The 20,000-nt window shown below is 50.2% G+C and overlaps 2 protein-coding genes across 2 annotated transcripts in view; both read left to right on the top strand.

Annotated features, from left to right (window-relative positions):
- LOC123746610 (putative GTP-binding protein 6) overlaps positions 1 to 20,000 on the top strand; it is a 303,861-nt gene that overhangs the window by 221,853 nt on the left and 62,008 nt on the right. The gene's annotated exons all lie outside the window — the stretch shown is intronic.
- On the top strand, positions 907 to 1,518 carry LOC138359425 (glucose-dependent insulinotropic receptor-like). Its single transcript, XM_069318562.1, has one exon. The coding sequence runs from the start codon at positions 907 to 909 to the stop codon at positions 1,516 to 1,518; it is 612 nt and encodes a 203-aa protein (XP_069174663.1).

Raw genomic sequence — 20,000 nt, 5'->3', positions numbered from 1 at the left:
AAGAGTTAAGTCACTGATCTTCTCCTACATTTCCAGCTTTTCCTTCTCGCATTCTTTCCTTCCTCTCCCCATCTTGCCAAATTGTTCGGTCATAGACGACAGAAAAAGATAGGTTACTGACCCCCAGCTTTCAGAAAGTCATCCCAATTGAACCAGAACTGACAGAGATCTTTGAGAAAACAGATGTCACTAAGGAACATATTGGAGATGCTAAACATGGAAAAGCTCATTCCAACATAAATTTGTTTTATCTCCAAAACACAAAGATCTTGATCAGATCTTGTCTTAACTAATCTCTTGAGAGTGGAAGACATTTGGGAGGGAGGAGGTGCCTCATATGGTCTTTTCAGAGACCCATTCTCATCCTAATTAATATATCCCTGGAAACACAAACCTAAACTGTCTGTTTTCCGCTTGTTACAACTTGTAATAAAGTTGTTACATCTTGGCTTAACGTGTTTATGACGTATTAGAACGTTGTTACAACTTGTTATATTGGTTGTTATAATTGGTTAGGAAGTGTTACAACTTGTTCGAACGTTGTAACAACGTCGTAGTTTCGGTGTGTTTGGCGGGTAGGTCAGTGCTCTGGTACAGGAAATGGAATTATTCGTAGATGCTATCAAGCTAATGATGACAAGACCAGACGGAGCGTGCCGGAGTCACCAAGACCTGAATTTGTGCCAACGAGTGGCTATTAGACTTCAGTCATTATAAATGTAAAGTTATGAGAATATATGAAAAACCTCTGGGGCACCACAGGCTTAATAAAATAAAACAAAACTCCCTGAGAGAAGCTTAAATTTTTGGAGTTTTCATATCATCAAACAAGTAGCCACTTGGCAGAGAGGCTGTCTACCAGTAGACGCTGACACAGCCTACCCAGTAGACGCTGACACAGCCTGCATGGTAGACGCTGACACAGCCTGCATGGTAGACGCTGACACAGCCTGCATGGTAGACGCTGACACAGCCTACATGGTAGACGCTGACACAGCCTGCATGGTAGACGCTGACACAGCCTGCATGGTAGACGCTGACACAGCCTACATGGTAGACGCTGACACAGCCTGCATGGTAGACGCTGACACAGCCTGCATGGTAGACGCTGACACAGCCTGCATGGTAGACGCTGACACAGCCTACATGGTAGACGCTGACACAGCCTACCCAGTAGACGCTGACACAGCCTGCATGGTAGACGCTGACACAGCCTACCCAGTAGACGCTGACACAGCCTACATGGTAGACGCTGACACAGCCTGCATGGTAGACGTTGACACAGCCTACATGGTAGACGCTGACACAGCCTTCATGGTAGACGCTGACACAGCCTGCATGGTAGACGCTGACACAGCCTGCATGGTAGACGCTGACACAGCCTACATGGTAGACGCTGACACAGCCTGCATAGTAGACGCTGACACAGCCTACCCAGTAGACGCTGACACAGCCTACATGGTAGACGCTGACACAGCCTACCCAGTAGACGCTGACAGCCTACCCAGTAGACGCTGACACAGCCTACCCAGTAGACGCTGACAAAGCCTACCCAGTAGTCTACCTGTAGACTCCCGTCTACAAGTAGAGAGCCTCAGAGTATGCAGTTCCCGCATGGCATTTCAACCTGGAAACAATCAATTACAATTAAGACAATTGGGGAGATATACAACAGTGTTGCAGAGGTGAGAAGACTGAACTATAGATCACGAGCCTGGCTGTAGGAGGTAAACCTCGCCACGCTGGGGGGGAAGAGACATGATAAGGGCGTAGAAGGTATTAGGAAGCAAGTAGGTAGAGATGGGACGCTGGAGAGAGCAAAGAAGGAAAGATGAGGATGTTGAGCCACATACCAAGCCCAAGTTATCAGGTGTGAAGGTGGAGGTGTGAGGGTGGAGGTGTGAGGGTGGAGGTGTAAGGGTGGAGGTGTGAGGGTGGAAGTGTGAGGGTGTAAGGGTGGAGGTGTGAGGGTGGAGGTGTAAGGGTGTAAGGGTGGAGGTGTGAGGGTGGAGGTGTGAGGGTGTAAGGGTGGAGGTGTAAGGGTGGAGGTGTAAGGGTGTAAGGGTGGAGGTGTGAGGGTGGAGGTGTAAGGGTGTAAGGGTGGAGGTGTGAGGGTGGAGGTGTAAGGGTGTAAGGGTGGAGGTGTGAGGGTGGAGGTGTAAGGGTGTAAGGGTGGAGGTGTGAGGGTGGAGGTGTAAGGGTGTAAGGGTGGAGGTGTAAGGGTGGAGGTGTAAGGGTGTAAGGGTGGAGGTGTGAGGGTGGAGGTGTAAGGGTGTAAGGGTGGAGGTGTGAGGGTGGAGGTGTAAGGGTGTAAGGGTGGAGGTGTAAGGGTGGAGGTGTAAGGGTGTAAGGGTGGAGGTGTGAGGGTGGAGGTGTAAGGGTGTAAGGGTGGAGGTGTGAGGGTGGAGGTGTAAGGGTGGAGGTGTGAGGGTGGAGGTGTAAGGGTGTAAGGGTGGAGGTGTGAGGGTGGAGGTGTAAGGGTGTAAGGGTGGAGGTGTGAGGGTGGAGGTGTAAGGGTGTAAGGGTGGAGGTGTGAGGGTGGAGGTGTAAGGGTGTAAGGGTGGAGGTGTAATGAGTACACAGCTACACTTAGTGTCTGGCTTTCTCTCCTCGTCTCCTTCAGTGTGATGCTCGCTGATAAACACACACACACACTTTCTCTTTCTCTCTCTTTCTCTCTCTTTCTCTCTCTCTTTCTCTCTCTTTCTCTCTCTTTCTCTGTCTCTTTCTCTCTCTCTCTCTGTGTACTCACCTAGTTGTGCTTGCGGGGGTTGAGCTCTGGCTCTTTGGTCCCGCCTCTCAACTGTCAATCAACAGGTGTACAGGTTCCTGAGCCTATTGGGCTCTATCATATCTACACTTGAAACTGTGTATGGAGTCAGCCTCCACATCACTGCCTAATGCATTCCATTTGTCAACCACTCTGACACTAAAAAAGTTCTTTCTAATATCTCTGTGGCTTATTTGGGCACTCCACCTGTGTCCCCTAGTGCGTGTGCCCCTTGTGTTAAATAGCCTGTCTTTATCTACCCTATCAATTCCCTTGAGAATCTTGAATGTGGTGATCATGTCCCCCCTAACACTTCTGTCTTCCAGCGAAGTGAGGTTCAATTCCCGTAGTCTCTCCTCGTAGCTCATACCTCTCAGCTCGGGTACTAGTCTGGTGGCAAACTTTTGAACCTTTTCCAGTTTAGTCTTATCCTTGACTAGATATGGACTCCATGCTGGGGCTGCATACTCCAGGATTGGTCTGACATATGTGGTATACAAAGTTCTGAATGATTCTTTACACAAGTTTCTGAATGCCGTTCGTATGTTGGCCAACCTAGCATATGCCGCTGATGTTATCTTCATGATATGTGATGCAGGAGACAGGTCTGGCGTGATATCAACCCCCAAGTCTTTTTCTTTCTCTGACTCCTGAAGAATTTCCTCTCCCAGATGATACCTTGTATCTGGCCTCCTGCTCCCTACACCTATCTTCATTACATTACATTTGGTCGGGTTAAACTCTAACAACCATTTGTTCGACCATTCCTGCAGTTTGTCTAGGTCTTCTTGAAGCCTCAAACAGTCCTCTTCTGTCTTAATCCTTCTCATAATTTTGGCATCGTCCGCAAACATTGAGAGAAATGAATCTATACCATATAAATGAATCTATAAATGTGTGTGTGTGTGTGTGTGTGTGTGTGTGTGTGTGTGTGTGTGTGTGTGTGTGTGTGTGTGTGTGTGTGTGTGTGTGTGTGCCGGGTTGAGTGCCAGACCAAGTGCTGGGAACGTCCACATTTATCACTGGCAATTGTGAGGCTTGTGTCATTAGTGGTTGGTGCTGCTGGCACTGTTACTTGGTGGTGCTGCTGGCACTGTTACTTGGTGCTGCTGCTGGCACTGTTACTTGGTGCTCCTGCTGGCACTGTTACTTGGTGGTGCTGCTGGCACTGTTACTTGGTGCTGCTGCTGGCACTGTTGGTGGTGCTGCTGGCACTGTTACTTGGTGCTCCTGCTGGCACTGTTACTTGGTGCTGCTGCTGGCACTGTTACTTGGTGGTGCTGCTGGCACTGTTACTTGGTGGTGCTGCTGGCACTGTTGGTGCTCCTGCTGGCACTGTTACTTGGTGGTGCTGCTGGCACTGTTACTTGGTGCTCCTGCTGGCACTGTTACTTGGTGCTGCTGCTGGCACTGTTACTTGGTGCTGCTGCTGGCACTGTTACTTGGTGCTCCTGCTGGCTCTGTTGGTGCTGCTGCTGCTGGCACTGTTACTTGGTGGTGCTGCTGGCACTGTTACTTGGTGGTGCTGCTGGCACTGTTACTTGGTGCTCCTGCTGGCTCTGTTACTTGATGCTGCTGCTGGCTCTGTTACTTGGTGCTGCTGCTGGCACTGTTACTTGGTGCTCCTGCTGGCACTGTTACTTGGTGCTGCTGCTGGCACTGTTACTTGGTGGTGCTGCTGGCTCTGTTACTTGGTGCTGCTGCTGGCTCTGTTACTTGGTGCTGCTGCTGGCACTGTTACTTGGTGGTGCTGCTGGCACTGTTACTTGGTGCTGCTGCTGGCTCTGTTACTTGGTGCTGCTGCTGGCTCTGTTACTTGGTGCTGCTGCTGGCTCTGTTACTTGGTGCTGCTGCTGGCTCTGTTACTTGGTGCTGCTGCTGGCACTGTTACTTGGTGGTGCTGCTGGCACTGTTACTTGGTGCTCCTGCTGGCACTGTTACTTGGTGCTGCTGCTGGCACTGTTACTTGGTGGCGCTGCTGGCACTGTTACTTGATGCTGCTGCTGGCACTGTTACTTGGTGCTGCTGCTGGCACTGTTACTTGGTGCTGCTGCTGGCTCTGTCAGGTGTGTGGAGGCACATCTCCGCTACACACCTGCCAGCGCTGTGGCCAGGTACCCAGCCCTCTCAGGTGTGTGGGGGAGGCACGTCTCCCCTACACACCTGCCAGCCCTGTGGTCTGGTCCCCAGCCCTCTCAGGTGTGCGTGGAGGCACACCTCCCCTACACACCTGCCAGCCCTGTGGCCAGGTCCCCAGCCCTCTCAGGTGTGTGTGGAGGCACACCTCCCCTACACACCTGCCAGCCCTGTGGCCAGGTCCCCAGCCCTCTCAGGTGTGTGTGGAGGCACACCTCCCCTACACACCTGCCAGCCCTGTGGCCAGGTCCCCAGCCCTCTCAGGTGTGTGTGGAGGCACATCTCCCCTACACACCTGCCAGCCCTGTGGTCAGGTCCCCAGCCCTCTCAGGTGTGTGTGGAGGCACATCTCCCCTACACACCTGCCAGCCCTGTATATTGTCATGGCGTATCAGTGTTGCCAACCCTCCGCAACATTACAAGTCCACCACCAACACTTCCGTATAACATGTGCAACATAGTGGTCATTTATGCCATGTTGCATAAAGCACCACATGCAGGGGAGGAGTCACAATAACGTGGCTGAAGTATGTTGACCAGACCACACACTAGAAGGTGAAGGGACGACGTTTCGGTCCGTCCTGGACCGAAGTCGATTGTGAGAATGGTCCAGGACGAACCGAAACGTCGTCCCTTCACTTTCTAGTGTGTGGTCTGGTCAACAAGTCATCACATATGAGCCGATGAAGGAGGCAGAGATGACGTATTCATGATGAGAAATGCCATCAGAAAGCTCAGGATGGACCTAAGTGTTCAATGGACTCGATGCAATACTAGGAGGAACAGTGTTGGAGTCGAGCACTAATGTATTTAGTACACACCTGCATTACACACCTGCGATCAATGTTTCACCTACATAGTGACAGGTTCAGCAGCTGCCTCATACAGCTGCTGCACCTCTGTAATATAGTTCTGGGTGTACTAAAAGAAAACGCAGACATAATACACAATACTCCCAAACCTTCGACATATGTAACCTATATGTAATTACACATATGCACGAAGGCAAGAACTGAGGGAAAAGGAAGATGGAGATTTAACTGTCTTTAATAAACCAAACCCAACTTGTGAGGAAAATGATCGGATGGATTATGATGACTTTCAAATCCAAGCCCATCAACCAGGTATACCTGGTTGATGGGGTTCTGGGAGTTGTTCTACTGCCCAAGCCCGGCCCGAGGCCAGGCTTGACTTGTGAGAGTTTGGTCCACCAGGCTGTTGCTTGGAGCGGCCCGCAGGCCCACATATACCTGGTTGATGGGGTTCTGGGAGTTGTTCTACTCCCCAAGCCCGGCCCGAGGCCAGGCTTGACTTGTGAGAGTTTGGTCCACCAGGCTGTTGCTTGGAGCGGCTCGCAGGCCCACATATACCTGGTTGATGGGGTTCTGGGAGTTGTTCTACTCCCCAAGACCGGCCCGAGGCCAGGCTTGACTTGTGAGAGTTTGGTCCACCAGGCTGTTGCTTGGAGCGGCCCGCAGGCCCACATATACCTGGTTGATGGGGTTCTGGGAGTTGTTCTACTGCCCAAGCCCGGCCCGAGGCCAGGCTTGACTTGTGAGAGTTTGGTCCACCAGGCTGTTGCTTGGAGCAGCCCGCAGGCCCACATATACCTGGTTGATGGGGTTCTGGGAGTTGTTCTACTGCCCAAGCCCGGCCCGAGGCCAGGCTTGACTTGTGAGAGTTTGGTCCACCAGGCTGTTGCTTGGAGCGGCCCGCAGGCCCACATATACCTGGTTGATGGGGTTCTGGGAGTTGTTCTACTGCCCAAGCCCGGCCCGAGGCCAGGCTTGACTTGTGAGAGTTTGGTCCACCAGGCTGTTGCTTGGAGCGGCCCGCAGGCCCACATATACCTGGTTGATGGGGTTCTGGGAGTTGTTCTACTCCCCAAGCCCGGCCCGAGGCCAGGCTTGACTTGTGAGAGTTTGGTCCACCAGGCTGTTGCTTGGAGCAGCCCGCAGGCCCACATACCCACCACAGCCCGGTTGGTCCGGCACTCCTTGGAGCAAACTACCCGTCTCTTAACCCCAACAACGTGTGAATTACACCAGTTACGAAGTGAACAATGTGCACACACAAATGTACTGAGCAAATGTCTTCAGCTAAATTCTTGGAAACACTTCAAATGCCTCTCATTACAAGCATTGTTTATCCTGCAGCATTCCTTGACACTGTTACTGTGGTGTGCTTCCGTGGATCAATGTCCCTGCCACACCCGGTCTTTAACCAGGCCTCTTGGCTGGCACTAATCAATCTGACTGTTAGACACTGTTGCTGCACAGTCAGACACACTGTGGTGGGTGTGTTCACTCACAGGATGAGTGCCATTGTCTCTGGTGGGTGTGTGTTCACTCACAGGATGAGTGCCATTGTCTGTGGTGGGTGTGTTCACTCACAGGATGAGTGCCACTGTCTGTGGTGGGTGGGTGTTCACTCACAGGATGAGTGTCATTGTCTGTGGTGGCTGTGTTCACTCACAGGATGAGTGCCAGTGTCTGTGGTGGGTGTGTTCACTCACAGTATGAGTGGCACTGTCTGTGGTGGGTGTGTGTTCACTCACAGGGTGAGTGCCACTGTCTGTGGTGGGTGACCGCAGGGAAGATGTCTTGGACATCTTCAAGAGAAAACTAGACTGTTTCCTTCAAGGAGTGCCGGACCAACGGGGCTGTGGTGGGTATGTGGGCCTGCGGGCCGCTCCAAGCAACAGCCTGGTGGAGCAAACTCTCACAAGTCAAGCCTGGCCTCGGGCCGGGCTTGGGGAGTAGAACAACTCCCAGAACCCCATCAACCAGGTATATGTGGGCCTGCGGGCCGCTCCAAGCAACAGCCTGGTGGACCAAACTCTCACAAGTCAAGCCTGGCCTCGGGCCGGGCTTGGGCAGTAGAACAACTCTCAGAACCCCATCAACCAGGTATATGTGGGCCTGCGGGCCGCTCCAAGCAACAGCCTGGTGGACCAAACTCTCACAAGTCAAGCCTGGCCTCGGGCCGGGCTTGGGGAGTAGAACAACTCCCAGAACCCCATCAACCAGGTATATATGGGCCTGCGGGCCGCTCCAAGCAACAGCCTGGTGGACCAAACTCTCACAAATCAAGCCTGCCCTCGGGCCGGGCTTGGGGAGTAGAACAACTCCCAGAACCCCATCAACCAGGTATATGTGGGCCTGCGGGCCGCTCCAAGCAACAGCCTGGTGGACCAAACTCTCACAAGTCAAGCCTGGCCTCGGGCCGGGCTTGGGGAGTAGAACAACTCCCAGAACCCCATCAACCAGGTATATGTGGACCTGCGGGCCGCTCCAAGCAACAGCCTGGTGGACCAAACTCTCACAAGTCAAGCCTGCCCTCGGGCCGGGCTTGGGGAGTAGAACAACTCCCAGAACCCCATCAACCAGGTATACGTGGGCCTGCGGGCCGCTCCAAGCAACAGCCTGGTGGACCAAACTCTCAAGTAAAGCCTGGCCTCGGGCCGGGCTTGGGGAGTAGAACAACTCCCAGAACCCCATCAACCAGGTATATATGGGCCTGCGGGCCGCTCCAAGCAACAGCCTGGTGGACCAAACTCTCACAAGTCAAGCCTGGCCTCGGGCCGGGCTTGGGCAGTAGAACAACTCCCAGAACCCCATCAACCAGGTATATGTGGGCCTGCGGGCCGCTCCAAGCAACAGCCTGGTGGACCAAACTCTCACAAGTCAAGCCTGGCCTCGGGCCGGGCTTGGGGAGTAGAACAACTCCCAGAACCCCATCAACCAGGTATATGTGGGCCTGCGGGCCGCTCCAAGCAACAGCCTGGTGGACCAAACTCTCACAAGTCAAGCCTGGCCTCGGGCCGGGCTTGGGCAGTAGAACAACTCCCAGAACCCCATCAACCAGGTACAATTCAGGTACCGTTCTGTTCTCGTTCATCAGAGTAATGGGTTATGGTTATCGTACATCTTCTGCGTTGTGGCGTATTTTACCTGTCTCGCCTTGTGATGGTTCAGGGATCAACGACCCCGCGGCCCGGTCTCTGACCCTGCATCCTAGTTGTTGGTCTGGTCAACCAGGCTGTTGAAGGCGGCTGCTCGCAGCCTGACGTATGAATCAGCCTGGTTGGTCAGGTATCCTTTGGAGGTGTTTATCAAGTTCTCTCTTGAACACTGTGAGGGGTCGGCCAGTTATGTCCCTTATGTGTAGTGGAAGCGTGTTGAACAGTCTCGGGCCTCTGATGTTGATAGTTCTCTCTTGAACACTGTGAGGGGTCGGCCAGTTATGTCCCTTATGTGTAGTGGAAGCGTGTTGAACAGTCTCTGGCCTCTGATGTTGATAGTTCTCTCTTGAACACTGTGAGGGGTCGGCCAGTTATGCCCCTTGTGTGTAATGGAAGTGTGTTGAACAGTCTCGGGCCTCTGATGCTGATAGTTCTCTCTTGAACACTGTGAGGGGTCGGCCAGTTATGCCCCTTATGTGTAGTGCAAGCGTGTTGAACAGTCTCGGGCCTCTGATGTTGATAGTTCTCTCTTGAACACTGTGAGGGGTCGGCCAGTTATGCCCCTTGTGTGTAGTGGAAGTGTGTTGAACAGTCTCGGGCCTCTGATGCTGATAGTTCTCTCTTGAACACTGTGAGGGGTCGGCCAGTTATGCCCCTTATGTGTAGTGCAAGCGTGTTGAACAGTCTGTTATTTAAGTTATTTCCGTGTTCAGATTTGGGACCAGTCTCTCTAATATTTTCCACGTATAAATTATTATGTATCTCTCTTGACAACAGATTTAAAACTTTCAATCCGTCCCCATAATTTAATGTTTGATATTGGGTTCTAGCAGTAAAGGATCTCTGCACGCTCTCCAGGTCAGCAATTTCTCCGACACTGAATGCACTAGTATCTTGAAGAGGAGTATCGTCATTGGTATGACATCTCTTGTTTGAAAGGTCCTCGTTATCCACCCTGTCATTTTGCTTGCAGTTGTGACGGCTACTTTATTGTAGTCTTTAAAAAGTAAGGTCTTCCGACATGAGTACACCCAGACCCTATACATTGCCTTTTCGTTCTATGTGATGATTTGACTCATTAGAAAGGAACAGGAACATATTCTCATTAAATATATTAATTTGTCTCCATTGAAAGACCTGATATACATCATTGTATATCTCAGGTCATACATCATTGTATGTGGCTTTAGGCATTGTATGTACTAGCTATTTCTAGAAATCCAACATTATGTTTGTAACTCATCTCCTCTGTATGTACTTTTACCTGAATAAACATCAGATTATACAGATACATCTGTGGTCCTGGGTTCGATCCCAGGCGCCGGTGAGAAACAATGGGCAAAGTTTCTTTCACCCTATGCCCCTGTTACCTAGCAGTAAAATAGGTACCTGGGTGTTAGTCAGCTGTCACGGGCTGCTTCCTGGGGGTGGAGGCCTGGTCGAGGACCGGGCCGCGGGGACACTAAAGCCCCGAAATCATCTCAAGATCTCCAGATTATAGGTGTGGTGTGTCTGCTGTTTCCTGCTCCTGTAACACTCCGGGAACAGGTTCTAAGGTTTCTACTCCTCCAGCCTAGCCAGGGGATAGGCCTCCTCCAGCCTAGCCAGGGGATAGGCCTCCTCCAGCCTAGCCAGGGGATAGGCCTCCTCCAGCCTAGCCAGGGGATAGGCCTCCTCCAGCCTAGCCAGGGGATAGGCCTCCTCCAGCCTAGCCAAGGGATAGGCCTCCTCCAGCCTAGCCATGGGATAGGCCTCCTCCAGCCTAGCCAGGGGATAGGCCTCCTCCAGCCTAGCCAGGGGATAGGCCTCCTCCAGCCTAGCCAGGGGATAGGCCTCCTCCAGCCTAGCCTGGGGATAGGCCTCCTCCAGCCTAGCCAGGGGATAGGCCTCCTCCAGCCTAGCCAGGGGATAGGCCTCCTCCAGCCTAGCCAGGGGATAGGCCTCCTCCAGCCTAGCCAGGGGATAGGCCTCCTCCAGCCTAGCCAGGGGATAGGCCTCCTCCAGCCTAGCCCGGGGATAGGCCTCCTCCAGCCTAGCCAGGGGATAGGCCTCCTCCAGCCTAGCCTGGGGATAGGCCTCCTCCAGCCTAGCCAGGGGATAGGCCTCCTCCAGCCTAGCCAGGGGATAGGCCTCCTCCAGCCTAGCCAGGGGATAGGCCTCCTCCAGCCTAGTCAGGGGATAGGCCTCCTCCAGCCTAGCCAGGGGATAGGCTTTAACTCTAATTATTTCTTAATTTGTCTTTGAATGTGTGGTGAGCAAATGCCCAAGTTATTCCTCTGAGTTACAGTTTGATCTACAAATGTCACTCTCTTGTATAGTGAACTTCGCAGCTCCAGAATGGTGGTAGTAATGAACTTCGCAGCTGCAGAATGGTGGTAGCTCTGAAACGTAAACATTGCGAATAGTGGTGGTAAATGTTGCAACTTCCAAATATTAATGGCGGCGAATCTTGCAGCTTCAGAATATTGGCAGAAAGTTTCAGCCCATTCCCCCCCCCCCCCTTACCGGCCTTGTGCCCCCCCTCACTCCCTCACTCCCTCCCTCTCTCCCTCACTCCCTCCCTCTCTCCCTTCCGAGGTTAACAGTACCTTCAGAATTTTTTTCCTGCGCGGTGTGGCAATGGGCGCTCTCTGGCCTTTACTGCTGCCACACACTCCCTTCCCTGGCACCTGCGCGCGCACACAAACCTCTCTCTCTTTCACTCTGTATATACGCACTCATGTGTGTATGTGTGTATATATTTACCTATGGACTCGCTTGTGGACGCACACATGTGTGTGTGTATAATTGTGTATGTGTGTGTTAGAAGGTGGAAATTGTTAGCGCAAAAGTGAGTAACTTGCAATCCTCTGATGCTGGGCTCTGGCGCATGTGTAGCAACATCAATTCTCTCGGATAACTGTCGTGCCTGTGTAGACAGGTGCCGTACACACGTGTGTGTACGCCGCGGGTATCTGTACGTCAACTCCCGTCAACAGTCTACCCTATGAGTTAACTCCGGGAAAAAGCCTCATGAATGTGGGTTGAGTATGTGTAGTAGTCGAGTGACGTCACTGGAGAAGGGGGGAGGGTGGTCCTGTTGTGTCTGGGGTGGGGGGGGGGGATGGAGAGAAGGGGGGTGTAGCCCCCCTGGCCTCTGAACCCCCTGGGGGAGGGGGGGGGAGAGAGTTGCTAGTGCAATCCTTCACTATTAAATTCTTAACCAATTTCATTTCCCATAAAGAATGTGTTTATTACAACCGCCAAATCTTTAAGACGCGTGACTCCTCAACATATGTAATGAGATGTTTTGTGGTAAATTAAGGGAGAAACAAATGGATGGAATAAATGCAACAGTGGCATCCTAAACTTGGCTAGCTGTCTGGAGCCTGTCGAGCCGGCGGTCTGGGGTGGGGGTGCTGGGGCGGGGGTGATGGGGGTGGGGGGAGCCTCCAGCCGCTGGGTTGAAGGGGAGGGGTTACTGGGGTGGGGGGATGGGGGTAGTGGGGGGGGGGTCCCCGCCGCCAACACCAGATAAAGGAAAAAAAAACATTGATATCAATTTAAGGTTTCTTTTTATTTTGTTATTTCTTGTGCGAGTATGAAGAATGTGTGTGTGTACTCACCTAGATGTACTAGCCTAATTGTTCCTGCGGGGGGTTCAACTTCGGCTCTTTGGTCCCGCCTCTCAACTGTTAATCAGCCACATTCCTGAGCCTATTGGGCTCTATCGTATCTACACTTGAAACTGTGTATGGAGTCAGCCTCCACCACATCACTGCCTAATGTATTCCATTTGTTAACTACTAACATTATTTTTTGTTCTAATGGCTCATTTGGGTACTCGGTATCCACCTGTGTACCCTTACTCGGTACAAAGTAGTACCGAGTACTACTTTGTTACATAATGTCTTTGTCTACCCTGTCAATTCCCCTGAGAATTTTGTATGTGGTAATCATGTTTTTTCCGAATTCTTATCTTCCAGTGACGTGAGGTGCAATTCACACAGCCTTTCCTTGTAACTCATGCCACTTAGTTCTGAGAATAATCTATAGTGGCATACCTACTTGATGGGGTTTTGGGAGTTCTTCTACTCCCCATGTCCGGCCCGAGCCCAGGATTGACTTGTGAGAGTTTGGTCCACCAGGCTGTTGCTTGCAGCGGCCCGCAGGCCCACATACCCACCACAGCCCGGCTGGTCCGGCACTCCTTGAAGAAAAGTATCTAGTTTTCTCTTTAAGATGTCCACGGTTGTTCCGGCAATATTTCTTATGCTCGCTGGGAGGACGTTGAACAACCGCGGACCTCTGATGTTAATACAGTGTTCTCTGATTGTGCCTATGGCACCTCTGCTCTTCACTGGACCTCTGATGTTTATACAGTCTTCTCTGATTGTGCCTATGGCACCTCTGCTCTTCACTGGTTCTATTCTGCATTTTCTTCCAAATCGTTCACTCCAGTATGTTGTTATTTTACTGTGCAGATTTGGGACCTGGCCCTCCAGTATTTTCCACGTGTATATTATTTGATATCTCTCTCGTCTTCTTTCTAGTGAGTACATTTGGAGAGCTTTGAGACGATCCCAATAATTTAGGTGCTTTATCTCGTCTATGCGTGCCGTATATGTTTTCTGCATTCCCTCTATTTCAGCAATCTCTCCTGCTCTGAAGGGGGAAGTGAGTACTGAGCAGTACTCAAGACGGGACAGCACAAGTGACTTGAAGAGTACAACCATTGTGATGGGATCCCTGGACTTGAAGGTTCTCGTAATCCATCCTATCATTTTTCTGGCTGACGCAATATTTGCTTGGTTATGCTCCCTAAACGTTAGGTCGTCAGACATCATTATTCCCAAATCCTTTACATGCTGTTTTCCTACTATGGGCAGATTTGATTGTGTTTTGTACCCTGTATTATGTTTAAGGTCCTCATTTTTACCGTACCTGAGTACCGGGAATTTATCACTGTAAAACATCATGTTAGTTTCTGCTGCCCAGTCGAAAACTTTATTAATATCTGCTTGACGTTTTTCAATGTCTTCAGCCGAGGTAATTTTCATGATGATTTCTGTGCATCCCATCTGCAAAGGATGATACGAAGCTGTGACTTGTATTTGAGTCTATATTTGATATGAGAATAAGGAAAAGCTGTGGTGCAAGGACTGTACCTTGAGATACAGAGCTTTTAACTGTGCTTGGACTCGATTTCTATGGTTGACCGTTACTCTTTGTTCTGTTCGACCGAAAATTTAGTATCCAGCGTCCTACTTTACCAGTTATTCCCATTGACCTCATTTTGTGAGCTATCACTCCATGGTCACGTTTATCGAATGCCTTTGCGAAGTCCGTGTATACTACATCTGCATTCTGTTTTTCTTCTAATGCCTCGGTGATTTTGTCGTAGTGGTCAAGTAGCTGTGATAGGCATGATCTTCCCGCTCTAAATCCATGTTGGCCTGGGTTGTGAAGGTCATTGGTCTCCATGTAACTGGTGACCTGACTCCTGATCACTCTCTCAAATACTTTTATTATGTGGGACGTTAGTGCAACTGGTCTATAATTCTTTGCCAATGCTTTGCTCCCTCCCTTGTGTAGAGGGGCTATGTCTGCTGCTTTAAGCGCATCTGGTATCTCCCCCGTTTTCTTTCCCCGTTCCATTTCGAACTTTTGATCCTTCACACACACACACACACACACACACACACACACACACACACACACACACACACACACACACACACACACACACAACACACACACACACACACACACATACATATTCAGAACTTTGTATACCACATATGTCAGGCCAATCTTGGAGTAAGCAGCCCCAGCATGGAGTCCATATCTAGTGAAGGATAAGACTAAACTGGAAAAGGTTCAAAGGTTTGCCACCAGAATAGTACCCGAGCTGAGAGGTATGAGCTACGAGGAGAGACTACGAGAATTAAACCTCACTTCGCTGGAAGACAGAAGAGTTAGGGGGGACATGATCACCACATTCAAGATTCTCAAGGGAAATGATAGGGTAGATAAAGACGGGCTATTTAACACAAGGGGCACACGCACTAGGGGACACAGGTGGAAACTGAGTGCCCAAATGAGCCACAGAGATATTAGAAAGAACTTTTTTAGTGTCAGAGTGGTTGACAAATGGAATGCATTAGGAAGTAATGTGGTGGAGGCTGACTCCATACACAGTTTCAAGTGTAAATATGATAGAGCCCAATAGGCTCAGAAACCTGTACACCTGTTGATTGACGGTTGAGAGGCGGGACCAAAGAGCCTGAGCTCAACCCCCGTAAGCACATAAAGGTGAATAGGTGAGTACACACTCACCCAGGAAGCAGCCCGTAACAGCTGTCTAACTCCGAGGCACCTATGTACTGCTAGGTGTGTGTGTGTGTGTGTGTGTGTGTACGTGTACTCGCTTAGCTGTGTTTACAGGGGTTGAGCTTTGGCTCTTTGGCCCCGCCTCACAACTGGTGTACAGGTTCCTGAGCCTATTGGGCTCTATCATATCTACATTTGAAACGGTATTGAGTCTGCCTCCACCACATCACTGCCTAATGCATTCCACTCTGACACTGAATATACAATACCGCCACTCCTCCACCCTGCTTCAGGGAGAAGAGAGCTGCCACCATCAGCTGGCAAATGTAAATATGAAAGTTGACATTTTGAAAGTTGACATCCAGACATTTTCTTTGAGTGATATCCAAGCTGCAGATAATATAACCAATATTAACACGAACTCAGAAGACTTTGAAAGAGAAATTGACAACATACCCATGCACTCAGCTCCTGGTCCTGACTCATGGAATTCAATATTCATAAAGAAATGTAAAGTACCAGTAGCGAGAGCACTCAGCGTAATATGGAGAAAGAGCCTGGATACAGGGGAGATACCAGCAGCACTTAAATCACCAGATATAGCTCCTTTGCACAAGGGGGGTAGTAAAGCCTTGGCAAAAAATTATAGACCAGTTGCACTAACATCACACATAATAAACGTTTCTGATAGAGTGATTAGGAATTAAATTTTCAGTGTTATGGAAAATAATGAACTTCACAGATCCAACATGGATTTAGAGCGGGAAGATCCTGTCTGTCAGTTATTCAATCACTATGTACACTAGAATAATATATACACTAGAGTAACCACTACAGTACTATGGCAGAATCACAGAAGCCTTAGAAGAAAAGCAAAATGCAGATGTTGTATACACAGACTTTGCAAAGGTGTTTGACAAATGTGACCGTGGAGTGATAGCTCACTGAGACCACAGTAGGAATAACGGGTAAAGTGGGGCGTTGGATTTTCATCTTTCAGACAAACAGAATGTAGAGAGTGACGGTGAATCAAGTAAGATCAAGCCCAAGTGCAGTGAAAAGCTCTGTACCTCAGGGCACCGTCCTTTCACCGCTGCCATTTCTCATTCTTATCTTTGATATGAACAAAAATACTAGTCACAGCTTCGTGTCATCCTTTGAAGATGATACAAAACTCAACATGAAAATTGCCACTGTAGAAGACACTGAAAAACTGCAGGCAGATATTAAGTCTGACTGGGCAACTGAAAATAAGATGATGTTTAACGGTGACAAGTTCAAGGAACTGAGGTATGGTGTAAACGAGGAACTTATATGGAATACAGAGTACAGCACACAAGCACAATCATAGATGGAAAGCAATATATAAATAATCTGGGAATTATGATGTCTGACGACCTGATGGTGAAGAGCAGAGGTGCCATAGGCACAATCAGAGAACACTGTATAAACATCAGAGGTCCACCGGTGTTCAACACCCTCCCAGCAAGCATTAGAAATATTGCCGGAACGAAGGTGGATGTATTCAAGAGGCCCTTGGACGGTTTCTTTCAAGGAGTGCCGGACCAAGCAGACTGTGGTAGGTATGTGGGCCTGCGGGACGCTCCAAGCAACAGCCTGGTGGACCAAACTCTCACAAGTCAAGCCTGGCCTCGGGCCGGGCTTGGGGAGTAGAACAACTCCCAGAACCCCATCAACCAGGTATATGTGGGCCTGCGGGCCGCTCCAAGCAACAGCCTGGTGGACCAAACTCTCACAAGTCAAGCCTGGCCTCGGGCCGGGCTTGGGGAGTAGAACAACTCCCAGAACCCCATCAACCAGGTATATGTGGGCCTGCGGGCCGCTCCAAGCAACAGCCTGGTGGACCAAACTCTCACAAGTCAAGCCTGGCCTCGGGCCGGGCTTGGGGAGTAGAACAACTCCCAGAACCCCATCAACCAGGTATATGTGGGCCTGCGGGCCGCTCCAAGCAACAGCCTGGTGGACCAAACTCTCACAAGTCAAGCCTGGCCTCGGGCCGGGCTTGGGGAGTAGAACAACTCCCAGAACCCCATCAAGCCGGTGATGATGGTGACGATGGTGGTGGTAGTGAGACATAACTATTCATCCCTGTGATGGAGTTAGACATGTTATACAGTGGCAGCCTGACCCGACTGTGTGGAGGTGTTGTCGGCCAAACCTAGTTAGTCAACAGCACTGAGACAAGTGTTGTCCCAAACCTGCACACAGAAATAACAGCAGAAAGATTGCAATCTTTCCAGAGGGAAAGATTCCATCTGAGATCATGTCATTTATTTTAGATTCCACTATTGCAACTATGTCAGGTCTAGGATCTCTAGACCAGGTCTTGTTGTGTTCACCTAGTTGTGCTTGCGGGGGGTTGAGCTCGGCTCTTTCGGCCCGCCTCTCGACTGTCAATCAACTGTTACTAACTACTTTTTTTCCGACACCACACACACACACCCCAGGAAGCGGCTCGTGAAAGCTGACTAACTTCCGTGTACCAATTTACTGCTAGGTAACAGGGGCATTAGGGTGAAAGAAACTCTGCCCATTGTTTCTCGTCGGCGCCCGGGATCGAACCCGGGACCACAGGATCAAGTGTTCAGCGTGCTGCCCGCTCAGCCACCGGGTGTGTGTGTGTGTTGTAAGCGCTCTTGTACCGCCGGCTGTGACTGAGTGGTCAGTAACAGGAGACTAGAGAGCCGCGGGGATGTTGATGCTGCCTTGGACTACTTCACCGCCAGTGGTTATCTTGAGGTTATCTTGAGAAGATTTCGGGGCTTTAGTGTCCCCGCGGCCCGGTCCTCGACCAGGCCTCCACCCCCAGGAAGCAGCCCGTGACAGCTGACTAACACCCAGGTACCTATTTTACTGCTAGGTAACAGGGGCATAGGGTGAAAGAAACTCTGCCCATTGTTTCTCGCCGGCGCCTGGGATCGAACCCAGGACCACTGGATCACAAGTCCAGCGTGCTGTCCGCTCGGCCGACCGGCTCCCTTACCCAGTGGGGATAGGCTGACATCTCGTATATATATGCTTCCTTGTTGCTGTCTTGGATCCCTGGAAACACAAACCAAAACTGTCTCTATTTTCCGCTTGTTACAACTTGTAAAAAAGTTGTTACATCTTGGCTTAACGTGTTTATGACGTATTAGAACGTTGTTACAACATGCTATATTGGTTGTTATAACTGGTTAGGAGGTGTTAAAACTTGTTCAAACGTTGTACCAACGCCGTAGTTTCGGTGTGTGTTTGGTGGGATATGGCTCTTGCCTGGGGCCGGTCTCGGCAGCTCTTCTACTCTCACACCTCGCTCAAGGACCAGCTTTAAATTACGATAACTTGATCCAATTGGCTGTTGCTTGTCACTGCTCGTACGTAGGCTCCCATATCCACCACAGCCTGGTTAGTCCGGCACTTCTTGCAAGAATTGATCTAGTTTACACACAGAGATCACACTAACCTGATGCATCAAATGAACAAATCCACAAGGGCCGTGACGAGGATTCGAACCTGCGTCCGGGAGCATCCCAGACGCTGCCTTAATTAACCGTTGTAAAATCCTGGTTTGTGCCTCAGAGAGGCTACGGGATCCAGTAAGTTCAGTAGAACTTCGGTTTCAACTCCTTTAACCCTGTCGTAGCTCAGTCGATCAAGGCAGTGTCTGGGATGCTCCCGGACGCAGGTTCGAATCCACGTCACGGCCCTTATGGATTTGTTCGTTTAATTGATCTAGTCGTTCTTGAAGTCCACCTTTGTTCCGGCGAAGGAGGTTATCTTGAGATAATTTCGGGGCTTTTAGTGTCCCCGCGGCCCGGTCCTCGACCAGGCCTCCACCCCCAGGAAGCAGCCCGTGACAGCTGACTAACACCCAGGTACCTATTTTACTGCTAGGTAACAAGGGCATAGGGTGAAAGAAACTCTGCCCATTGTTTCTCGCCGGCGCCCGGGATCGATCCCGGGACCACAGGATCATAAGTCCAGCATGCTGACCGCTCGGCCGACCGGCTCCCAAAGGTCTCTCGAAGGTGGACTTCAACACAGGTTCTGCACTACATTTCCTTCCGTATCTTTTGTTCTAGTATGTTTTTCTACTGTGTGTGTTTGGGACCTGGTCCTCCAGTATCTTCCAGGGGCCAGGTTCACGAAGCAGTTACGCAAGAACTTATGAACGTGTACATCTTTCTGTAACACCAAGGTAATTGTAACACCTCTATAATGTATATACTAAACTAATAATGTAAACACTACTACGTATCCTGAGTAACACTTCCCATCGGTTGCAGTTGGTAACACTGTTATTGAACACGGTAATATGAGCTGACATACGATGGTTACACCGGAACCAAAGGTACACTGCCAACAAGGAAATGCTACACAGGATTAAATAACGCTGCCACCATCTGCCTTCACCATTGAGACTATATCAAGCAACGAGGCAAGAAACATTGCTTGACTTGGAGAGTGCTTTCTATGACTGTCAATAATTATGGAAACGGTTGTCAGCCACTATATCCAAAAGACTAAGAGGATTCAACAATTGACACAGACGGAAAATTTAACATGAGTTTATTGAGACCAAAATTATGCTAATCACCACTTATAAATCCTACTCTAACACTGGCCAAAAGTTAAGAAATTTGGACATGGAACAAAACCTCAGAGATCACACACATAACCTTAAGACCTCTGTCTCTCCATCCGGTGGATTCACGCTGTCACTCCCTCTGTGAGATGTTCTTCACAGACCCACTCTTGACCCCGGTGTCCCGCACTCTGTCCCTAAGTCTTTACAGGACCAAATATATACCCTCG

This window comes from Procambarus clarkii, chromosome 90, assembly GCF_040958095.1.
Source record: "Procambarus clarkii isolate CNS0578487 chromosome 90, FALCON_Pclarkii_2.0, whole genome shotgun sequence".
Classification (NCBI taxonomy): domain Eukaryota; kingdom Metazoa; phylum Arthropoda; class Malacostraca; order Decapoda; family Cambaridae; genus Procambarus; species Procambarus clarkii.
This window is presented reverse-complemented; position numbering and strand designations above follow the sequence as displayed.